At 47.0% G+C, this 22,671-nt stretch overlaps 13 protein-coding genes across 13 annotated transcripts; 5 read left to right on the forward strand and 8 right to left on the reverse strand.

Moving 5' to 3' along the window:
* Positions 1 to 28: 28 nt before the first annotated feature.
* Positions 29 to 1,597, reverse strand: PDI1 (protein disulfide isomerase PDI1; the record flags this gene model as incomplete). The annotated part of the gene is made up of 1 exon (XM_018363941.1): positions 29 to 1,597. One exon carries the CDS (start codon positions 1,595 to 1,597, stop codon positions 29 to 31), a length of 1,569 nt encoding a protein of 522 aa, XP_018223345.1.
* A 552-nt stretch (positions 1,598 to 2,149) lies between these two features.
* Positions 2,150 to 3,652, forward strand: GLK1 (glucokinase; the record flags this gene model as incomplete). Its single annotated transcript, XM_018363942.1, has 1 exon — positions 2,150 to 3,652. The coding sequence occupies one exon, from the start codon at positions 2,150 to 2,152 to the stop codon at positions 3,650 to 3,652; it is 1,503 nt and encodes a 500-aa protein (XP_018223346.1).
* A 207-nt stretch (positions 3,653 to 3,859) lies between these two features.
* Positions 3,860 to 6,118, forward strand: GID7 (glucose-induced degradation complex subunit GID7; the record flags this gene model as incomplete). The annotated part of the gene is made up of 1 exon (XM_018363943.1): positions 3,860 to 6,118. The coding sequence occupies one exon, from the start codon at positions 3,860 to 3,862 to the stop codon at positions 6,116 to 6,118; it is 2,259 nt and encodes a 752-aa protein (XP_018223347.1).
* A 94-nt stretch (positions 6,119 to 6,212) lies between these two features.
* ATG22 (Atg22p) lies at positions 6,213 to 7,799 on the reverse strand (the record flags this gene model as incomplete). The annotated part of the gene is made up of 1 exon (XM_018363944.1): positions 6,213 to 7,799. The coding sequence occupies one exon, from the start codon at positions 7,797 to 7,799 to the stop codon at positions 6,213 to 6,215; it is 1,587 nt and encodes a 528-aa protein (XP_018223348.1).
* An 833-nt stretch (positions 7,800 to 8,632) lies between these two features.
* Positions 8,633 to 9,949, reverse strand: SRO9 (Sro9p; the record flags this gene model as incomplete). Its single annotated transcript, XM_018363945.1, has 1 exon — positions 8,633 to 9,949. One exon carries the CDS (start codon positions 9,947 to 9,949, stop codon positions 8,633 to 8,635), a length of 1,317 nt encoding a protein of 438 aa, XP_018223349.1.
* Positions 9,950 to 12,091: 2,142 nt separating this feature from the next.
* GRX1 (dithiol glutaredoxin GRX1) lies at positions 12,092 to 12,424 on the reverse strand (the record flags this gene model as incomplete). Its single annotated transcript, XM_018363946.1, has 1 exon — positions 12,092 to 12,424. One exon carries the CDS (start codon positions 12,422 to 12,424, stop codon positions 12,092 to 12,094), a length of 333 nt encoding a protein of 110 aa, XP_018223350.1.
* Positions 12,425 to 12,880: 456 nt separating this feature from the next.
* LSB5 (Lsb5p) lies at positions 12,881 to 13,945 on the forward strand (the record flags this gene model as incomplete). Its single annotated transcript, XM_018363947.1, has 1 exon — positions 12,881 to 13,945. One exon carries the CDS (start codon positions 12,881 to 12,883, stop codon positions 13,943 to 13,945), a length of 1,065 nt encoding a protein of 354 aa, XP_018223351.1.
* Positions 13,946 to 14,001: 56 nt separating this feature from the next.
* Positions 14,002 to 14,556, reverse strand: MXR2 (peptide-methionine (R)-S-oxide reductase; the record flags this gene model as incomplete). Its single annotated transcript, XM_018363948.1, has 1 exon — positions 14,002 to 14,556. The coding sequence occupies one exon, from the start codon at positions 14,554 to 14,556 to the stop codon at positions 14,002 to 14,004; it is 555 nt and encodes a 184-aa protein (XP_018223352.1).
* A 117-nt stretch (positions 14,557 to 14,673) lies between these two features.
* STE50 (Ste50p) lies at positions 14,674 to 15,714 on the forward strand (the record flags this gene model as incomplete). The annotated part of the gene is made up of 1 exon (XM_018363949.1): positions 14,674 to 15,714. The coding sequence occupies one exon, from the start codon at positions 14,674 to 14,676 to the stop codon at positions 15,712 to 15,714; it is 1,041 nt and encodes a 346-aa protein (XP_018223353.1).
* Positions 15,715 to 15,904: 190 nt separating this feature from the next.
* RRP7 (Rrp7p) lies at positions 15,905 to 16,798 on the reverse strand (the record flags this gene model as incomplete). Its single annotated transcript, XM_018363950.1, has 1 exon — positions 15,905 to 16,798. One exon carries the CDS (start codon positions 16,796 to 16,798, stop codon positions 15,905 to 15,907), a length of 894 nt encoding a protein of 297 aa, XP_018223354.1.
* Positions 16,799 to 17,130: 332 nt separating this feature from the next.
* HIS4 (trifunctional histidinol dehydrogenase/phosphoribosyl-AMP cyclohydrolase/phosphoribosyl-ATP diphosphatase) lies at positions 17,131 to 19,530 on the reverse strand (the record flags this gene model as incomplete). Its single annotated transcript, XM_018363951.1, has 1 exon — positions 17,131 to 19,530. The coding sequence occupies one exon, from the start codon at positions 19,528 to 19,530 to the stop codon at positions 17,131 to 17,133; it is 2,400 nt and encodes a 799-aa protein (XP_018223355.1).
* Positions 19,531 to 19,793: 263 nt separating this feature from the next.
* BIK1 (Bik1p) lies at positions 19,794 to 21,119 on the reverse strand (the record flags this gene model as incomplete). The annotated part of the gene is made up of 1 exon (XM_018363952.1): positions 19,794 to 21,119. One exon carries the CDS (start codon positions 21,117 to 21,119, stop codon positions 19,794 to 19,796), a length of 1,326 nt encoding a protein of 441 aa, XP_018223356.1.
* A 229-nt stretch (positions 21,120 to 21,348) lies between these two features.
* Positions 21,349 to 22,539, forward strand: RNQ1 (prion domain-containing protein RNQ1; the record flags this gene model as incomplete). The annotated part of the gene is made up of 1 exon (XM_018363953.1): positions 21,349 to 22,539. The coding sequence occupies one exon, from the start codon at positions 21,349 to 21,351 to the stop codon at positions 22,537 to 22,539; it is 1,191 nt and encodes a 396-aa protein (XP_018223357.1).
* Positions 22,540 to 22,671: the final 132 nt, after the last annotated feature.

The following is a 22,671-nucleotide window of genomic DNA, read 5'->3' on the forward strand; positions in this document are numbered from 1 at the left end:
TGAACGAAAAGGAAACTCGACAGGAAAATTACAATTCGTCATGGATGGCTTCTTCTTCGTCGGCCAATTCGTCGGCCAATTCATCGGCGGCGGCCTTTTCTTGGGCTTCTTCGTACAAGGCCTTACCGTCGATTTCGGAATGACCGTTTTCCTTGATGAAGTCGAACAAGGAGTCCAAAGTTCTTGCGCCCTGGTAGAGGACGGATTCGGACTTCTTGCCCGCTGGGTACAAGACGATGGTTGGGTAACCTTCGATGGTGACGCCGGCGACGTCGTTTTCGGTGTGGTCGATCTTAGCGATCAAGACATCGGAGGTGGCGTTGGCGTAGGTGTCGGCCAATTCTAGGTAGGTTGGGGCCAATCTCTTACAGTGACCGCACCATGGGGCGTAGTACATGACAAGGACGTCCTTCTTTGGGTCGTTGACGATTTCGTCGTGGTTCTTGCCGACCAATTGGAAGACGGAGGATTCCTGGGTTTCGAAGACATCTTGGGACTTGACGATGGGAGTGGCGTCACCGCTCAAGAAGTTCTTGACCAAGGCCTCGATGGATTTGGTTTCCAGTTCGATCTTGTCGGTTAGTTCGTCGAATGCCTCTTCGGAGAGTTGAGGCAAACCGTACTTGAAGTCCTGGGCCATGTCGTGGATAGCGAACAGAGGGAATTGTTCCTTCATGTTCAAGTTACCGGCGTGTCTGCCGAACTTCTTGGCGTCGATGCTGACAAAGTTCAAAAGGCCTCTGTTTTTCTTGGCAAGCTCGGTGAAAACGGGAGTGTACTGTTCGAGTTCTTCGGCGTCGTTGTAAAACAAGTAAGCTAGGGGCAAGCCGCTTTCAACGTACTGGCTGAACACGGAGCCGTCGATCTCACCAAAGTAGGGCAACGCTTCCACTTGCAACCATTTTTCGAAGACTTCGGCGTCGACAATGTCGGCTTTCTTGCCGCTGTACACCACGGGTTCTTCCAAGGCGGAGGGCAAGTAGATGGCGAGCTTGAAAGCGTCATCTTTGGCGCCTTCGGTGGAGACAAAGTTGTAGTCGTTGAAGTGCTTGTTGGCGATGGTGTAGAAGGTGGCGTTGAAGTCGGCGTCGATCTTACCGGACTGGACGATGATTGGGGCGAGGAAAGTCTCGTTGGCGAGGAATGCGGGCAGGTCGGCCACGACGGTGACGGCCGGCTGGCTCTGCTTGAGCATGAACTGGACGATGGCCTGGGCGGTTCTAGGGCCCTCGTAGTCAACGGACGAGTTAACGTCGTTGTTCTTGAAGATCTTCAAGCTGGGGAAGCCCGGGATGTCGTGTTCCATGCACAGGTCCTGGTTCTCGGTACAGTCGATCTGCGCCAGGGTGATATTTTTCCCGACCAGCGCCTCGGCGGCTTGGACGTACTCTGGGGCCATGTTCTTACAGTGGCCACACCATGGGGCAAAGAACTCTGCGAGCACGAGGTCGTGCGACTGGATGTACTCATTGAAGGAGTCGGTGGACAGCTTGACCACGGCGGAGTCTTCAGGGGCCACGGCCTCTTGTTGGGCAGAGACGGAGGTGGCGAGCAGCAGGGAGGACCATGACAGGATGGCGCCAGCGGAAAACTTCATTATGTTCTTGAACTTTTAGCTTGGTGACTTGAGTGGGGACGACCTTGCACGAGAGAGAAAAAACTATACAAATTTCAAATACAAATACAAATATATATATATATATGTGTGTGTGTGTGTGTGTAATACAACGGTGAGATAGGATATGTTGTGTTGCAACAGCACAACAGAAACCTACACGGTGGCAAATTGGAAACTGGATATTAGAGAAAGAGAGAGAGAAGGGAAAAAGAGGCGCCGCCCGACTGGGTAAGGGATGAGCACGTGACGAGAAAAGAATCGTGCCACGTGTCCCTAAAAGTTTGTCCCTCCTGATTTCAGGCGCGGCGCACACACCCCGCATTTTTCATTCACCGGGTGGTGTGCCGGTGGGCCCCCCCCCCCTTCAGGGGGGGGGAGGGGCCACCAGGCCAGCAAGTCACACCACCCTGCGCTGGCGCCCAGCGAAAATGCGCGCCCATATAAATACCCGCCGGTCACGACCCCCCAGGGCCACTCGCTACACAGGACGTAGAAGTAACAACACCACAACACAACACAACTCACCACAACATGTCTTTTGACGACCTACACAAAGCCACCGAGAGAGCGGTCATCCAGGCCGTGGACAAGATCTGCGACGAGTTCGAAGTCACCCCCGAAAAACTGGACGAGCTAACCGCCTACTTCATCGAGCAGATGGAAAAAGGCCTAACCCCGCCCAAAGAAGCGCACGCACTGGCCTCGGACAAGGGCCTGCCCATGATCCCGGCCTTCGTCACCGGCTCCCCTAACGGAACCGAGCGCGGCGTTCTACTAGCCGCCGACCTGGGCGGCACCAACTTCCGTATCTGTTCCGTGGACCTTCACGGAGACCACACGTTTGGCATGGAACAGATGAAGTCCAAGATTCCGGATGATCTTCTGGACGACGAGAGCGTCACGTCCGACGACCTGTTCGGGTTCTTGGCCCGCCGTACGCTGGCATTCATGAAGAAGTACCACCCGGACGAGCTGGCCCGCGGCAAGGACGCCAAGCCCATGAAGCTCGGCTTCACGTTCTCTTACCCTGTGGACCAGACGTCGTTAAACTCCGGGACGCTGATCCGGTGGACCAAGGGGTTCCGTATCGCGGACACCGTGGGGAAGGATGTGGTACAACTGTACCAGGAACAATTGCGCGCTCAGGGTATGCCCATGATAAAGGTTGTGGCGCTGACCAATGATACCGTCGGTACGTACCTCTCGCATTGTTACACTTCCGATAACACGGACTCGATGACTTCCGGAGAAATCTCGGAGCCGGTCATCGGGTGTATTTTCGGGACCGGTACCAACGGCTGCTATATGGAAGAGATCGAAAAAATCACCAAGCTGCCCAAGGAGCTGCGCGAAAAGCTGGCTCATGAGGGTAAGACACACATGATCATTAACGTGGAGTGGGGGTCGTTTGACAACGAGTTGAAACACTTGCCCACGACCAAGTACGACATCGTGATCGACCAGAAACTGTCCACGAACCCGGGCTTCCATCTGTTCGAGAAGCGTGTGTCCGGTATGTTTCTGGGCGAGGTGCTGCGGAACATTCTTGTGGACCTGCATTCGCAGGGTCTGCTGCTGCAGCAGTACCGCTCCAAGGAGCAGCTGCCCCGTCATCTGACGACGCCGTTCCAGCTGTCGAGCGAGGTGCTATCGCACATCGAGATCGACGATTCCACGGGGTTGCGTGAGACGGAGTTGTCGTTGCTGCAGAGCCTTAGACTGCCCACCACGCCCACGGAGCGCGTGCAGATCCAGAAGCTGGTGCGCGCCATCTCTAGGCGTTCCGCGTACCTGGCTGCGGTTCCGCTGGCTGCTATCTTGATCAAGACCAACGCTTTGAACAAGAGGTACCACGGTGAGGTGGAGATCGGGTGTGACGGCTCCGTCGTCGAGTACTACCCGGGCTTCCGCTCCATGCTGAGACACGCTCTGGCCCTGTCGCCCCTGGGCGCGGAGGGTGAGAGGAAGGTCCACTTGAAGATTGCCAAGGACGGCTCCGGTGTAGGTGCTGCCCTGTGTGCGCTGGTTGCCTGAGCGTTTTGGCTTTGCGTATGTATGTATGTATGTATGTATGTATGATTTTCTCTTTTTAATGAACAATATCATCGAAGACGGCCTTTTGCTTTTTAGGGGAAAATATCGAAACAGTGAAATGTGTGTATTATTTATCAGCTTCTCCCTGTAACTCAGACCCGAGCAGCGCACCAGACCACGACGGCTGCTCACTCCATCCCATCTTCAATGTCACAGAGCAACAAGATCGCGTACGTGCTGAACTCCGACACGCAGGAGGCCGGCGAGTCGGCCTCCGTCGGCTGCTTCGACAAGAAGCAGCTGGCCAAGCTGCTCGTCCACACGCTCAAGGAATTGGGCTACGACTCCGCCGCGGACCAGCTGCTCCTGGAGAGCGGCGGGTACCAGAACGAGTCGAACCATATCCAGACCTTCTTCAGGCTCGTCAAGACCGGCCAGTTCGACCTCATCGACTGGCGCAGCGTGTGTTCGCTGCCCCTCGCACATAGCTCGCCGCTCAGGCCTGCACTGCTGCAAACGCTGCYCTCGCCCGCAGCGCCCACCAGCAGCGCCACCGGGTCGCTGTTTGACCACATGCTTCAGCAGCTGCAGTCCCTGCAGCTGCTGATGGCGTCTGTGGGCCCGTCCACTTGCTCGGACGCCGAGGTCACCACGCTCAGGAACTACGTCGAGATCATGATCCTCGTCAACAGGCAGATCTTCCTCGAGTTCTTCCACCCGCCTGCTGCTGCTGCTGCTGCCGCCGCCCCCCACGCGGGCCCGCCCACCACGCTGCCCGTCCTGTACCTGCGCAAGGTCCTCAAGTGCTTCATCGAGATCTGGGACGCGCTGTTGGTGTCCAATGACCAGTTCCTCAACGAGGAGAACATCTTCAACCCGGAAACAACCTTGAGAGAGCTCTCCACGTACCTCACGAACCCGAAGCTCACGGCGCACTTGAACCTCGAGCGCGACCACCTGATCGACGCCATCTCCAAATACATCGACCCGAACGAGCTCGTGCCCAAGGGCCGCCTCTTGCACCTCTTGAAGCAGGCCATCAAGTACCAGCAGTCCCAGGACATCTTCAACATCCTCGACCCGGACGACGACGCCCCCTTCTCCTCCGAGTCCCACCGCATCAATCTGCTGCAGGACAACATCTCGCACGACTTGACTGTGACCTTCCAGGACTGGAAGACCATCCAGGACACCACCGACGAGATCTGGTTCCTGACTTTCTCGCCCGACGGCAAGTACCTGGCCTCCGCCACCTCCGAGTCCTCCAGGGGCTACTTCATCACCGTCTATGACGTGCAACAAGACTTCAAAATCCACAAGACCTGCGTGAGCCTGTCGCAGTCCGTGCTCTACCTCATGTTCTCCCCCAGCAGCCGGTATCTCGTCGCTTGCCCCTTCAGCGAGGACGTGACCATATACGACATGAACGCAATCTCTCCGCCGGATGTCTCTGCCACAGACTCGTTCTTACCGTACTCTTCCACCAGGCTGTCACCCATGGACTCCTTCAAACTGGACACCTCCCCATACCTCGACGACACGGAATCCTCAGCGTCGTCCTCATCCAGGCCTGCAAACGCGACTTCCAGCCAGTCCCGGGTGTGGTGCTGCGATGCCTTCCACACAGCGCAGCATGAAGACTGGATGGTCGTCGGATCGCCCGACAGAGAAGCCATGGTGCACTCTCTCACTACAAAGGAGTCGCTCTTCAGCTTGAAAGGCAGGACATGTATCGCTCTAGGCCACGACGAAAACGTCTCTGGAAGAAAACTAATAGACCCGGCAAAGGTCCTCCATACGGCCAAGACAAGCTGTGGTAGCAGCTGGCAGTACGTCGAGGACGACGAAGCTTTCCCGCGCGTCCACGACGTGAAGATCAGCTACGACGACAACTACGTGCTTTTAATGACCCACCAGGGCATTGTCGATGTCTACGATTTTAGCGGGTTCCCCTCCAGAGAAACGCTATCCAAGCAAACAATCGACTTGAAAGATTTCTTGATTCCAAGAGTCGCGAGACTGGACATTGGCAAAAACATGACCTGCATGTCACTACCACTGAACACCACCACCCACCATCGCCACAGACATCAAATAACCGAATCTCAACATTTGGTCTTGGTTAGTTTACAAGATAACGAACTACAAATGTGGGACTATAAAGAGAATATCCTCATACAAAAGTATTTCGGCCAGAAACAACAGCATTTCATAATCAGATCTTGTTTCGCCTACAACAACAAGATTGTCATGAGCGGGTCCGAAGACGGCAAGATTTACATTTGGGATAGAATCAGAGGTAATTTGATCTCTGTGCTCTCMGGTCATTCCACACTGATCAACAACTCCTCAAAACCCGTTGGGAAAAACTGTAACGTGGTCGCATCAAATCCTGTCGATAAAGAAATGTTTGTGTCTGGCGGCGATGACGGTAAGATAAAAATCTGGAAAATATCAAGAAACTAATGCCCTATATACATATTGATTATATATATATATATATATGTATGTATTAATATGGAACAGTTGTGCCAACAGCAAAAAAAGAAAAATTAAACACTCAATCCAATCTTCTTTCAGTCTCTGGAGAAATTTGGCTCAATTGCTCAGCCTCTCTCCTGCCTCTTTTAACGTCCAAACAGTTCAATACGGGCAATGATAGAATTAAAAGAAAAAAGAAGAAATAAAACGAATATCGAATATTATGCGTTCTGTCAGTGAGTAGACCAACGATAAAGGGCCCCAGAATGGATGAACCTTTATCTGTAATGCTGAACATACTGAAAAATGTAGATTCTTTTCCGGGAGGCACAATCAAACTAAAGACTGATCTTGAAACGGCGGACAACCCACCTAATGATAATCCGTACCAAATGGCCAATAGGAACATTTCGAACTTATGTTTCAAACCAAACGCATCAAAGAAAAATCCGAGTATACCGTAGAATGGGATGAAACTTGCCCAAATAATAATGTACATCAAGGTTTGATTGGATGACCACCGGAATTTTGTCGCCAGGAACTGCGGAATGACAAAAGCGCCTAGCATGGCATTCACCATGGTCAGGATACTTATCATGATTAGGTTAAGGGTGCTCATATGTAGTTCTGTCTTGGAGAATAAAATTGCCGTAGAGTTTATCGTGGTAATGGAATCGCTAATAATAAACCACGCAACAAGGAAGATCATTACATCCTTCAATAGCTTGGCGTGTTTGAACGATTCGAAAAGCGACAGCCAACCATATGAAAGGTACGTTTTCCAACTTAGCGTTCCCGTACGTCTTTGCTCATCATAATACGAACTATGGGTAGATGCTACAGTGGACCCGTCCCCTGTAGCTGGTATCGTTACATCATCAATCAACCAGATCATGGGTAATTGCCACACAAACCACCAAAGCCCCAAGAAAAGAATAGCGATTTGAATGTCTTGCTTAGTGCCCTTTTTCAATGAGACCAAAAACATGGACACAATCTGAACAATCAATGCACTTGAATAACCTAGCGAAGCACCTCTACCGCTGATCAGCGTTGTAAGTGAATCCACATCATCAGGTTCATAAACTCCTTGACTTTGACTTTTCAATGAATCCTTGACAAATGTGGGTAAAAGGGAATTTCCCACCACATTAATAACACCAAAACAACCATTAGCTATAATATAAAGCCCAGCTAGAGAATACACTTGGGTGTCATTCAATTTTGAAATGGCAATAGTAGCAAATGCACCTATTATACTAAACCAAACCAGAACTCTGCCCTTGAATTTAACGCTTCCCCAAAGATCTACTATCCCTGAAACAGATATCACAATAAGAGTTTGGAACAAAACACTAATGGAAAACACATACAAAGCAAAACTCGAGGTATCCACAAATATCCTATTGTTAAATAGGCCGAGAACACACTTATCTGAATCACTTCCATTTTCAGCCAGACAAGGTATGGCATGGTCGCGCACCTTTACACCGTTAATACTGGCAAATTGTTGCAGTAACAAGGGAATATAGGTCGAAACCGCAGAAACCACAAACGGCTCACTAGAAAACGAATACAAGTACCATCCCTTGATGTTGTTTTGGGTTTTTTTTATTATACGGTTGGTCTCCGGTTCATTCATATCATGTATACTTCCATAGCTCATATCCAAAGTGGAAAAAAAGAGTATGGATGAGCGCTTTCTTATAGGTGAGGGAAACTGCAGATAAATCACCACGGTTTGATACCTTTCCTTTTGTTTACACTATGCATCTACCAAAAGTTGAGGTATTTTCGTTTAGGGTAAAGGAACCCTTTTGAGAAATTTATTCTGATCATTTCTCAAATCGTTAAGCACCACGAGCGGCGCTACCACAACAAACAATACATTATCGAAATATCCAAACCACGATGAATTAAGATATCGCAGAGCCAAAAATCCCATGTTAGATGACAATAAAAAGAATTTAACAATATAAAAGAAGAGAAAAAGAAGATTATACATGATACTCTTATATATGGTTGATTATTTATTGACCAAATAAGTGGTTTCATAGCTTCTTCCCAATTATTAGGTTTCTATTAAAAAAAAAAAAAAAAAAGGTGGTTTAAAGAATTGCTGAAGGAGAGAAGAACATTTTCATATCTCATGATGGTAGCCACTTAAAGAAGCAGAAGAAATGGGGTCGGAAGAGGCTGGTATTTTTATATTTCAAAAAAAAAACAAAAAAAAACAAAAAAAAGATAATATATATCTTGATGTTTATGATAATAATGTACAATGAATTCAAAACGTGAAGACCGTTCAAAGTTTTTATTTTTATTTTTCTTTCTATATTAAACTGGTGGAACAAAATTAAAAAAATGGATGTTTTAAAAAAAAAAACAGCTCAGCTGGAGGAATAATTAACTTTTGATTTTTTCAATTTTATAGGTTTTTCAATTTTTTTTGTATAAAATGCAATGAATCCATTATTTTTTGGCATGTGGGTAGAGCCTCTATAAAGAGGATTCAGGTTCACTGGCGGCAGCTGGGACCGGTTCCTCGTTGGTTTCTTGTTCTTGAGGAACGGATTCAGTGATTGGTTCCTCTTCTTGTTGAGGGGCAGTTGGCAAAGATATCATGAACTCGTCTAAAGCGTCGCCGACTAGCTCTTTTTCAATGTTGACTTCAGTTTCAACAGTTTCTGGCAACCAGTTTGACCAATTCTTGGAGCGAACGAAATATTTGTCTAAAGGAGATGGTTCTTCCACTTCCTCAGTTTCAGCGACAGTGTCAGTTTCCTTGGTGACCAAAGAACCTTCGGCAACATTGACGGTTGCAGATTCGTTAGCGACGATTTCTCTCAATGCAGCTAAGACCAAGTTAGCGTCACCGCCGAAGGACATATTGACAACTCTATAAAATTTAGAGATCAAAGACAACGGAGCAAACCCATCCTTTGATAGCTTAGATCTTAAATAGTTATCGACGGTCAAGTTTTCTTCACTGAAGTAGTATTCGATTTGTCTAGCAATGTTGTTGATGGCCATTAGAACCGGTTGGACTGGATAAAACTGTTGTTGTAATTTCACCATAGGTTGTTGAGAGTGGTGTTGGTTGTGATGGAAGTGGTTGTGGTACTTTGAACGGTTGTTGTTGGTAGGGCGGGGGTTGTGGCCTTGGTAAGGCTTGAACTGTGGAGGGAACCCTTGGTTCTGAGGCATACCGGTGTTACTACTGTTATGAAACTTTCTTCTTTGAGGCCCGTTGCTATTGTGGTGATGGCTATGGTGGTGACTACGGTGGTGAGGTGGCTGTTGCTGTTGTGTAGATTGGTCATTTTCTTGAGGGGCAGTGTCCTTTGACTCTTCTTCAGTGGCGGGTTCGGAGCCATCATTTTTCACCTGTTGCTGTTGTTGCTTCTTAACATTGTGTTGGTGATGCTTCTTTTTCCTGTTGGCGGTGCTCGACGATGTCGACGATGATGCATTCTTATTGTTTTTGCTTTTGTTGTTGTTGCTGCCGTTATTACCACCGTTCTTAGAACCGGATCTCTTAGTACCAGAAACAGTAATGGAGGCCTTGATTGGAACCCACTTGGTGGCAGTAGATGACTTTGGAGTAGGTGTCCTGTTCTTCTTCTTTCTTGTCGCATCCAAGTCTTCTATGGAAATCGAGGAAACAGGGACATCGGCTGGGGAAAGCTTCCATGGGGAGGAAGTGGGCAAAGGTGCCGGTGTCAAGTTGACTTGTTTGCTCTTGGCACTCTCCTGTTCTTGTACTTCTGGGACTGGAGCGGTAACAGTATTGGCAGCGGCGGTTTCAGCAGACATCGTGGGCAGTAAGTGAGATGGGAGGCGTGGGGGGAGCAAACACGTTAGCAGGTCCGAAGTAATCCTGATGATCTATTAACGATTTAGCACCTCAAAAGCTATCCATAAAACCGAAAAAGAGATGAGGAAAGGTTTACACTTGATTCTTTTCTCTCTTGTCCTACCAAAAGTGAAAAATTTTTCAGTGCGTGGGTACACCCGTACACCCTTTTCAAAAAAATTTTGCGATGAGCATCCCTCAAAATCCGTATTATCCGTCAGTATTCGAGGCCAACAGAAGAGCATATAAGGATGGAGATGCGGCAGCCAGTGAGGGCGTTGGGCATGATCGAAAGCCAAGACCCACCAATTCGAGATGGTGAGTGATAGTTGTAATAACAGCGGTGACAGTGGCGCCCATTACGAAAGGCGGAATGGCAGTGGTGCAGGTCACCGTAACCGTCCCAGAAGCGGTCATAACGGTGCTTTAGTAACGAGACTGGGTAGTGGGACGCTGCCCGTCAGGGGGCTGATAAATGACAAGACGGGAACCAGCAAGGTCAAAGGCTGCGTGGAAGCGTTTATGGGCGCCAGGGCCCAATTGAACACACCTTGGGACCGTGCCGGGTGCAACTGGCTAGACGGAGTGGCTTACTATGCCCAATTGAGGAAAACTGCGTTCTCGAAGGAGCTGGATCTGCTCAGGGCGCCTATGATTGATGCGTACTTGGCGGATATGAGGCAAAAGTTCGACGCTTCATATAAACAGTCCAGGGCGGCCCTGGAGGCCAAAGTAGCACAGCTGGAAATGGACTGGTATGCAGTGCACGGTGATGTGCATGCGAAACTGGAAACGCTATTGGAAGACCGTCGGGTTTTGAAACGGATAAGCGACACGATTGCGCCCACCAGGAAGAAGAAGTCGCTGCGGCTGCCCGCACTGACTAAAGAGGATCGTGCCATCAGTACCTGTCCACAGACCAAGGGCATGAAGGACACGATCTGGTTCGAAGCGATCCAGAAGAAAATGCTGGCAATGGACGGTACAATCAAGCTTCTGGAGACGGAACAAAAAATGCTGGCGGACGAGAGGAGCTGCGTCAGGAAGAATTTTTGGCCCGCGGTGGAAGCGTACCCTGGTTCAAATGAGTTTGCGTATTTGGAAAAATGCATCAGACTGATGGCCTCCCAGAAGGTTGTATGCTTTTGCCTGGACATCGAGGCCTTCGAGGCCAACCAGCGGGTGGTCACTGAAATCGGGATTTCCATTTACGACCCCAGAGAGAACATGGTGCCGTCAATGGTGCCGATCACGAAGAACTACCATTTGATCATTGAGGAGTCGCTAGAACTGAGAAACCAAAAATGGGTATGCGATTACAAAGATTGCTATCTGCTGGGCGAAAGCTACGTCCTGAAGCTGAAGGAGTGTGTCCAGTTCATCCAGTCGTTAATCAACTACTACCTGGTCCCGGTGACCGATGAGGACAAAACGTGGTCGAGGGCCTTTGTCGGGCACCACGTGAGCGGCGATCTCAAGTGGCTGGAGACCATTGGTGTCAAGTTCCCTGGGAGARGGTACGAAGGTCGACTAGACCACACGCTATTTCTGGCAGACCACCCCGGCGACATGGACGTGTTCGTCTTGGACACTGAGCAGTTCTACAGGAAGTCGTACGGCGAAAAGGGGAGCAGTCTGGGAAAGATCCTGCGGTTGTTCGAGATACCGCATGCGTTCCTGCACAATGCCGGCAACGATGCGTACTACACCCTGTATTTGTTCATGAAGTTCTGCGATATCAACTTCAGGAGAATCAGCGGGATGGACGATGTTCTCAAGGTGATGGCCCAGGTCAAAGTCTGGGGCGAAAGAGACCTGCGGGAGCCCAAAGTTGTGCCCATGTCTTATGCCATCTCCATCGACGAGGCATCCAAGAACTGGGGGCACCGCAAGGGCGTTAAGAACAGCAGGAAAGACAGAGTCTGCCAGACGGAATTCGGCGGGTTGACCTACTTCGGGACAGGCAAAGATGCTTTTTCAAGCACGTTGTCGACATTCTAAATATATTCATTGATCTTTTTTTTTTTCTTTCTGTAGATACATACGTACGTATATGTATATATACATATATATATTCAAGGGGAAAGCTCGCATTTCTTTTCTTAGTTTGCCAGGATAGGTTCCAAGAGTTCTTCCAATTCGCCGGTTTCACGCAACTCTTGCAAGTCGTCGTTCCCCCCAATATGCTTACCGTTGATGTAGATGTTTGGCACGGTTCTTTGGCCGTTGAGCTGGTACAAGGCTGCCTGGATATCCACGCCGTCCTTCATCTCGTTCAGCTGCAGGACCAGCACTTTGGACTTTGGCACGTTCAATTTCTGGAACAGAGTGTTTAACGCTGCGTGGCAGTATGGACAGTACGTCTTGGACGCAACGAAAATTTCCTTCTCGGCAATAAGTTCCTTGACGTGATCGATAGTTTCTTGGGATACCATTATTCTAGCTATGTGTGTATGTGTGTGTGTGTACGAATGCTCGTATAACTGTCAATTGCCCTATTTATTCCACGCTACTCCTTATTTTCCCACCCATCTTAAATACTTCTGCACTGGATATCTCCTACGCAAAATTTCCCATCACGTGAACCTGGTATTCTGCAACAAGACGAGAAACCCGAGGCGCAAGGGGGTAGCACACAAGACAAGACGCACCGTGATATGCTGCAGCTGTCACTCGACGTGCAGCTGATCCAACCTGTGCAGCAATGGCACTCTACTTAGCTGATGAGCACCTTTTATAGCCTTCACTTGGGCCTATTTGGCACTTCCGTTGGTAGCGATAAAAATTAGTAGTGGTTTATCGACCATTTATGGTATATCAGCAATCTTTGAGTAGGTGAAAGGGAGGTCGTGGGAGGTTGATAAGGCGTGGAGGCAGGCAGAACACGCAGCATGGGGTTTCTTACGGATCATCCACACACCGCAATTACCGAGACGATCTTTCGGATCGTCTCTTCAAGAGACTACACGCTGGAGGTGGAGCTAGCACCCTTGATCCAGCTGATCAAGGCTGACCACAACGACTACAACTACACTATCAACCAGGAGGAGGCTGCTCGGGCGCTCAGAAAGAAGATCAAGTATGGAAACCGGCTACAACAGTCCAGGACGCTGGACCTCCTGGACCTGTTTATTTCGCAGGGTGTCAAGTTCACCGTGATGTACAACGATGACAAGCTGCTGCAGAGGCTGCAGGGCATGGCAACAAACTCCGAAACCAGCGGGTCCGGAGAAAAGTACGAATCTCGGATCATCAAGAAGTGTGCCGGCTATGTTGTTGCGTGGGCGAACTACATTGTGCAGAATGGTCTGGAGCGTGCCAGAGCCTATGCGGGTCTTTACCAAATGGGCCTGTTGGTCAAGCAGAAGTACTCAAAAACCAGCCGTTCCAGCCGTCGTAGTGGGCGTTCCGGTGGCCGCTCAAACTTCATGGATGATAGTGCCGACGACACTTTGTACCAGTCCGGATCACTAACCAGTGCCGATAGGCTGTATAGGATTCCGCAGATCAACATGAACAAGGAGGCACCCAGGATCAGGCTCATCATCAGTGATGCTCTCGCGTCTGCTGTCTCCTTGCAAAACTCGCTGATCGGGTTGCCCAAGGCTAAGTGCTCCACGGACGACGAAGAGGCTACGTCCAAGTTCATCCAGGCCAGGGCCATCAGGAGGAAAGTTCTTAGATACCTGCAACTGGTCACCGAGGGCGAGTTTCTTGGTAGTTTGATTCATGCCAACGATGAGTTGGTTGCTGCTTTGACTGCATATGACGAGAGAAGTGCTCAGGATGACGCCGCCGACGAGGATGACCATGACTCGTACAACGATGACGTTTACGATGAAAACGAGCAGGACAACAGCAGGTACATCGACAGCGACTCCTCGGAGGAGGAGAGCCTATCCTCGTGTCAGCCCTCCAGCGCCTCAAACCCATTCGGCGATCATAATAAGATTTAAGCAAGTATGTACCGCTACATACCTATATAGATATACTAAAAACCTCTATAGCTTATTTATTCCTTCTTGAAGTTTAGAGAAGCACTGTTGACACAGTGTCTGGAATCCTTGGGCAAGTTCAACAGTTGCTTCCACCCTTCACCCTCAAATACGTGCCCCAGGTGTCCACCGCACTTCCCACAGCATATCTCCACCCTTGCAGGCATCAGGGACTCGTCACGGTGGTACGTGATGGCCCCAGGGGAGACCTCTTCATAGAAAGCTGGCCAACCACAACGAGCGTCGAACTTGGCGTTACTCGAGTATAGCGGCGTGTCGCAGTTGGCACAGTGGTAGACCCCAGTGTCCTTGGTGTGCAGGTACGCACCCGTGTTGGGTCTTTCGGTGGCCTTGTCCTTGAGCACCATCAGCTGTAAGGGTGTCAGCCCATCATTCCATTTCATGTCGCTCGATTCGCTACTCATTTTCTTGCTAGTATGCCAATATCGTGCTAGTGCAATGCTTCTTCTGTCTGGGAAAGTCCTGCGTAGTTTGGGGGCGTGAAACCTGATCAACTTGTTCATTTCTTTAATATTCTTCCTCTCCCTTATTTCAACTACTATCGGCGACATATTTCCCAATAGGCAAAACTGAAAAATTAGAATCGTTATTTTTGATAGGAATCTGCCTAGGTGCAAGAACGAACTCTTCCACAAGAAAGAGGGTCGCTACAAGACAAAATAAACCAGATGGAGGACGAGAAACAGACCATGAGGGAGGGCTCGAACGATGTCTCGCCCGGCCTGGACGTCAACGATACGATACTAATGAATAACGAAGATTATTCGCAATGGTCGGTCGATGATGTGGTTACTTGGTGTATTTCCACACTGGAGGTGGAAGAAACAGATCCGTTATGTCAGAAATTACGGGACAACGACATCGTGGGTGATCTTTTGCCGGAATTGTCCTTGCAGGATTGTCAAGAGTTATGTGAAGATGATTTGAATAAAGCTATAAAACTCAAAATATTGATCAATAAGCTGAGGGACGTCAAGTTGGAATGGAAGGACGACAAGACTCAAGAAGACATGGTGACGGTCCTGAAGCATCTGTACACTACAACTTCTGCTAAACTACAAGAATTCCAATCGCAGTATACTAGGCTGAGGATGGATGTCTTGGAGGTAATGAAGACCAGTTCGAACTCTTCGCCCATCAATACGCACGGAGCCTTGACTGCGGCGCCTTCGTCAAGCAACACAATTATACCCACCCATGACGGGGTGCCCCTACCACAAACGGAATATTTTGACACAGCTCACAACCGACAATCGCCATCAAGGAGAGAATCACCGGTAACGGTATTTAGACAGCCCAGTCTCTCTCATACCAAATCATCATTCAAGGATAGCAAGAACAAACTACCGCAAATATCTACAAACCAATTTCACTCTGGGGCAACCTCCACATCAAACACACCAGGACCGTCACCTAATGAGGCATTAAAGCAATTGCGTGCTTCTAAAGAGGACTCGTGTGAAAGAATCTTGAAAAATGCAATGAAAAGACACAATTTGGCTGATCAGGATTGGAGGCAGTATGTCTTGGTCATCTGCTATGGGGATCAAGAGAGGCTGCTGGAACTGAACGAAAAGCCTGTAATCATATTCAAGAATCTAAAGCAACAGGGTTTGCACCCAGCTATTATGTTAAGGAGACGAGGCGATTTTGAAGAAGTGGCAATGATGAACGGGAGCGATAACGTCACTCCTGGTGGGAGACTCTAACTTGTAACCTACATACGTACCTCACCATTTCACAAGGACACAATAACATATATGCTAGCGGAAATATAGTAAAAAAAAAAAACTGATGCCTTTAAACTTATATTATTTTATATTATATTATATTATATTATATTGTACTAATTTTTAATAGATATGTTGAGATATTGAATATGATGACTGGAATGAAAATTTAAGTGTATGGATTGAATTTTCTCTTGGCTTTCATTACCTTGATTCTTTCTTGGTCTTCCTTGAATTTGCTTAACAACTGGTTGATCTCCTGCTTTTTACGCTCTCTGACTTGGAACCTGTAGAAATCTTGCTTTGCCTTCTTGTCAATATTGGAAACTGGCTTAGCCTTGTTTTCATGTTTAGATAATGGATTCTTGTTCAGAATTTTCTTTCTTATCGAATTCAACGACTTGGTGTTCTTTCCCACAACTAGTGTGAACCCATCCTCATCCACTATAGAGCTTTGAACGTCCTCTTGTGCTTGAGCTTCACGCTGTTCAAACACCATCATATGCGTGTGAATGTCTTCTTTCAAGTAATCGATATCTAGTGGTTTGTAGAAATTAATGAAAGTGGTGAAAGATGGGGTGGTATATGTCCACTCAAACAGTTCCTTTGGGTGTTTAGCATGCAAATTGGAATATTTCCTTAGAGCATTCCAACAATTATTTATACTTGCGTCATCGACAAATTTCAATAGAGCTGTATTTCTTGGTGTGTATCTTTTCTCGTTAACGTCAGCAGTAGACATCAAGTCAGAGGTCAACGCGGATAAGTCCACTTCGTGTAAACCAAACTCATCGTTGTATAGTAATTCCTCCACATGTGATACTGTATCGTATTTCTCGCAAAGCTGTCCAACAAATTTTTTCATGTGCTCTATGTTGGATAATAATGGTAGATTGACCAAAAACAAACAATCCGATTCATTGGCGTTCGAGCTTTGATGTCTTCTGGCAAACATATAATGCAATGAAGCTTCTTTACTTTTGGGTAATGCCTTGTGGTCTGGTAATCTGAACGGCACCACTATAAATCCATTTTTCATGGTGTTGATGTCTTCATTACCCATCTTGTAACGGTGCTTTAAGCTAGGGTATGGATTGCTGGATGGTGATGGCTATGTGTTTTAGATATCTTAGATACATCCTTTAGCTGTTCTTCTCCACTTGTTCTTTAATGGCCAAAAGTGAAAAATTTTCAAGTTCTGCGCATCTCGTTTGAAGTGATGATAATAGCGATGCTATTCAATTGATTATAAATTGATACCATTGCTATTACACAGTATTACAAAAACATGACTCGCATTTATCATTCATTACGCATTGCATCTATATTTACTCAAGACTATTTCGATCTATATTTTTTCGTTAAACACTTTTAAATTTCCAAACCTAAAAAAATCTACTGGAAGTCCTTTGGGATCAACCCAAGCTTACTCATTCTAATTTTCACAGCGTTTCTGTGACCATCCAAACCTTCCTTCTTGGCAACACACATGACAGCTCTACCGATGTTTTCTAGACCCTCAGGTGTGATGTTTTGAGCAGTGATGAATTTTTGGAAGGTTGCAGTGTTGGCACCACTGTATTGTCTAGCATAACCGTATGTTGGTAAAGTGTGGTTAGTACCACTTGAATAATCACCACACGATTCTGGAGTGTAAGCACCCACAAACACGGAACCTGCGTTGTCAACCAGTTTAACGTAGTCGTTAGCATTGGCGATTTGAAGAATCAAATGTTCTGGTGCATATTTGTTGGACATTTCGAGAGCTTCCTCATAACCATCGCAAAGAATGATTGTACTATGAGCGATACATTTGCGAACAATATCTACACGTGGCAGTTGCATAGCTTGATCGTGGACGGCATCTTGAATTTCTTGTATCTTCTTTTCGCTCAACTTGATACCAACAAGGATAACTTGGGAGTCAATACCGTGTTCAGCTTGTGATAGTAAATCACTAGCCACAAAATCTGCATCTGCATCTTCATCAGCAATGACTAGAACTTCACTTGGACCAGCAGGCATATCAATCGAACATAGAGCTTGTGTATCATTTTGAACATACATCTTGGCAGCAGTGACAAATTGATTACCTGGACCCAAAACCTTGTCCACTTTAGGAATGGTTTCAGTACCATATGCCATAGCAGCAACGGCTTGAGCACCACCGGCTAGGACAATCATACGAGCACCGACCTTTTCTGCAACATAAACGACTTCAGGTGAAACCTTACCATCGGATTTTCTTGGTGGAGAAGCGAAGACAATTTCCTTACATTGGGCTACTTGAGCTGGAACACCAAGCATTAAGGCAGTACTTGGCAAGATAGCAGTACCACCTGGGATATATAAACCGACTTTTTCAATAGGACGAGGGAATCTGGAACATAGAACACCGGGTTGGGTTTCCACTTCAAGAGTCTCCTTGGGCAGTTGAGCAGCATGAAATTTACGAACATTTTCAATGGATAAATCCAAAGCGTCTTTCATTTCCTCAGTTAAGCCTTCGAAATACTCTTCTGGGAATGGTGCATTCAACACAGGTGTAGACAATTTGACACCATCGAATTTTTCAGTGTACTCTAATAGAGCAGAGTCACCTCTATCTCTAACATTCTCAATGATTGGATTGACTAAATGCATAATTTCAGAAGTCTTTTGGATTGGTCTGCTCAAGGCCTTCTTGATACCTTCTTTGTCAGAGGCATTTACCACGTGTAAGTGAATTGGACCGGTTGGTGCTTCCTCTTCAGCTTTGGCTTGTTCCACAAACTTTGGTTTAGCATCACCTTTCCTTCTTGTAATCTTTAAGTGCTTCATATTTAAATTATTTTCAACATCCTTCAATGAAACGTTATTGGTTACTAATTTGGCCAATGCAAAGTAAAACAAGTCGGCAGCTTCCCAAGATATTTCTTGTTTGCCCTTTGCCTCGGTCAGTTCTTCGGCTTCTTCTTTGATCYTGGCATCCAATAGTGCGGGATCGTTGAATAACCTTCTAGTATAAGATTCTTTTGGAGCGTCTTGTAATCTTTGTTTTAGTAAAGACTCTAATCCAACCAAACCATGCTTGAATTCGCCAAAGCAAGACATGGTCTCCAAGTGGCAAAATCCAACGTTTTCTTGCTCAACAATAAACTTCAAAGCATCAGAATCGCAATCGGTAGAGATTTGCAAAAGTTTTTGACCATTGCCGGAAGTCTCACCTTTAACCCAGATTTCATTTCTAGAACGAGAATAATAAACACCACGACCTAGGTCAATGGCTTTTGCTATAGATTCCTTTGAAGAGTATACTAACCCTAAACAACGCTCGTACTGGTCGACCACCAGTGTGGTGAACAAACCATCGGGACGATCGGTGCGTACTTCAGCGACCACTTCTTTAATCAACAAATCCTTGGTCAATTTCTTTATGGACACGATTCTATCTTGCGAAAACTTTTGGTTCACTAAAAATTGATTGTGAAAGACACCATTTTCTTCCACGACTATACGGTTCTTTGGCACATTCAACTCTTCAACCAAGTGATCGACAATCTTAGCATCTTGGCTTGCAATGAAAAGAGAAGACACCCCATTGTTCAAAAAGGCAATGATATCATCATCACTGAACTTGGCATTTGGCAAGGACAAGGCCACCAAAGGCACCTCTTCCTCCTTGGCAAATTGGAGAACCTCGTCTTTGTTTAGGCTCGAACCATCCAGGAGCACTTGACCAACAAGGGAAGCGTATGCCTTCTTGGTGCCCCATGAGGCCAGGTCATCAATCAACGGTAGAATTGGTAACACCATTTTTTTTTTTCAAAATTTTGTTATCTATTATGTTATTATTACACAGCGCAATTGTGGTATACTAATTCTATGTATGGACAACACACATTAAGTGAGATCCAGCGTTCCTTCTCTGTTATATACACAATGCACTAGTATTTAGAGTCATCTTCCTCTCTTTCCTCTATAACGAATGACTGATAACAAAACATGAGTCACTGTGCATGGGTTTAGAAATTAATTAACTAATTTACCGGAGTCACTATTAGAGTCAGTCCATTTGCTTAAAAGAACTGTTGGTTGTCAGGGTCATGGTGGGGGCACTCGGCTGTCATATGGCCCATTGTATCACAATGCTCACACCACTGTTGTCTTCCAGCCGTGGAATCCACCGGTGCAGGGGGATCGAAAATGGGTAAGGATTCCACGGTTGGATGGTCTTGAGCCTGTTCCAACTGTTTGATCCTTTCGTTGGCCTCTTCAAGACTTTTCGTTAAGGCTGCCACCTCTTCCGATGAGGAGGAGTCCTGTGGTTTGGTCGAGAATAATTCCTTACTCAAGTTTTGGTATTCTTTGCTTAATGAGTCGTTATGCATTTTCAATTGCTCGCGTTCCTTGGCCCATTTCGTCTTGTGCAACTCGAATTGGTCTTCTATACTACGTAGCTGCTCCACTTGCCTCTTCAGGAGTTCGATATCTTCGCTGCTGTCGGTGGGTTGGTTGTGGGCAATGTTTCTTTCCTCATTTTCTTTGATCTCTTCGTGCAGTTGGCTTACGACAGCAAGCAGTTGCTCATTCTCAGCGTCGAAAAACTGCTTTTGTTTGGCTTGTTGTCTGTGTTCGAGCTCCAATTGCTGTTTGAGTTCGTCGATCTCTCTTTCTCTATCTTGTATCGTGGCTTCATATCTATCAAATGTTGGCTGTACTTCTTCAAGGACCATTCTTTGGTCGTCTAGTAGTCTTTTGTAGTGCAGTTGTTTCCTCTGTAACTTTTCGATGGTCAATTGAGCCTCTCGTAATTCTATGGTAACCTCGTTGCTATTATGATCGTTCACATGGCTGTTGCTTGCTTTCCAGTCGTTGCCGTTGTTATGGGGGGTCTTTCTCTCGGACGATACGATAGAGTCGATCTCCATCCTGTCATCTCCGTTATCGTGAATGGGTTCCTGTTGGCGATGATCCGGCGCCTCTTGATCCGTCGTCTGTTGGTGGTTGCCACTGTTTCGACTAGTGATCCGGAAACTCCTCATCGGTGTGGGGGATTTGGGATCGTCCATGGGCGAAAACTGGTTCGTAAGCCTTGTGATGGATCTGTTCTTAGGTATCGATAACGGTTCCATCGTGGTTCTTCTTGAAGTTTGCGATATCGATGCCTTTTCGATCAGAGATGCCACTTTTTGCAGTTGAATAAACAGTCCACTTTGAGGATATTCTGTGTCAAAGTACTTCCTCCCCATGAAAGACCCGTCATTCTTACCAATGTTGGCCAACAGATCCACACCGGCAAACATTCCAGCTTTCGTGTCCACTGGGCCCACGTACTTCAGCTGTCCCCTCCCCAAGTTGGGGATCTGTATGATACATCCTATTTTCCTTTGGTATCTATCCATATTTTCCCACACACACGTACACAGCCAGGTACAGCTCAGCGCCTTTTTATGCTTGACCTTTGATGCTTGCCTCGTTTCAGTGTTTTTGGTGTCTTGATATATATTGTCTTTTGAAAAATCTCATTGCCCGCAACTCATTTGAAGATGCTTTCATTTTACAACAAAGGAAGGAGGAACTTCACCTGGAGGACATATACACAACCATACAAGTGTACAAGAAAGATCAAACATGGATACTGATAAGCTAATCTCGGAGGCTGAGTCTCATTTTTCCCAAGGCAATCATGCAGAAGCTGTTGCGAAGTTAACCTCTGCAGCACAATCGAACCCCGATAGCCAACAAATGTCGACTATTGAATCACTAATTCAGAAAATTGGTGGGTATGTCATGGAGAACCGTAGCGGTGGTGAAGACGCCTCACAAGACCGTGCTGTTGGCGGTGGCTCGTCCTTTATGAGCACGTTGATGTCAGACTCGAAGGGTTCTTCTCAATCCCAACTGGGTAAACTGGCTTTGTTGGCTACTGTGATGACGCATTCGTCAAGCAGCAGCAATTCTAGCAGGGGGTTCGACGTGGGCACCGTGATGTCGATGTTAAGTGGCTCCGGTAGTGGAAGCCAAAGCATGGGTGCTTCTGGGCTGGCTCTCTTGGCTTCCCAGTTTTTCAAGTCAGGAAACAGCTCCCAAAGTCAAGGTCAAGGTCAAGGTCAAGGTCAAGGTCAAGGCTCTTTCACTGGATTGGCGTCTCTAGCCTCATCCTTCATGAATTCCAACAATGGGAAGCAACAAGGCCAAAGTCAAGGGTCCGGTGGCTCGTCATTTGGTGCGTTGGCCTCCATGGCAACCTCTTTCATGCATTCTGATAGTAACCAGAACTCCAACGGTGCCCAGCAAGGCTACAACCAATCTAACCAGAACAATAATCAGAATTCCAACTACCAAAACAATCAAGGTCACAATAACCAACAGTACCAAGGTGGTAACGGTGGTCAACAACAACAAGGCCAATCCGGTACTTTTTCCTCATTGGCGTCCATGGCTCAATCTTACCTAGGTGGACAAACTCAGTCCAACCAGCAACAGTATAACCAGCAAGGTCAAAATCAACAGCAGCAATACCAGCAACAAGGTCAAAACCAGCAATATCAACAACAAGGCCAACAACAGCAACAGGGTCACTCGGGTTCATTCTCGGCGCTGGCTTCCATGGCTAGTTCCTACTTGGGCAACAACCAGAACTCTAACTCTAACTCGAACTCGAACTCGAACTCGAACTCGGGTGGCCAACACCAATCCAACGAGTATGGGAGACCACAATACGGTGGCAACCAGAACTCTAACGGCAACGGCAACGATTCTTTCAACTTCTCTGGTAATTTTTCCCAACAGAACCACAATGGTAACCAGAACCGTTATTAAGGAGTGATTTCTTTTTTTTTTCACCTTTCTTATTTACACACTTTGTCTACTATATAACTTTACTTTTTTACTGATCAAGTTTCAAGCTAAGCGTATTTTCTAGAGCTTTTGTTCCCACTCTCTTGCTTCAAT

The sequence above is a fragment of the Saccharomyces eubayanus genome, chromosome III, assembly GCF_001298625.1.
Source record: "Saccharomyces eubayanus strain FM1318 chromosome III, whole genome shotgun sequence".
Taxonomy (NCBI): Eukaryota; Fungi; Ascomycota; class Saccharomycetes; order Saccharomycetales; family Saccharomycetaceae; genus Saccharomyces; species Saccharomyces eubayanus.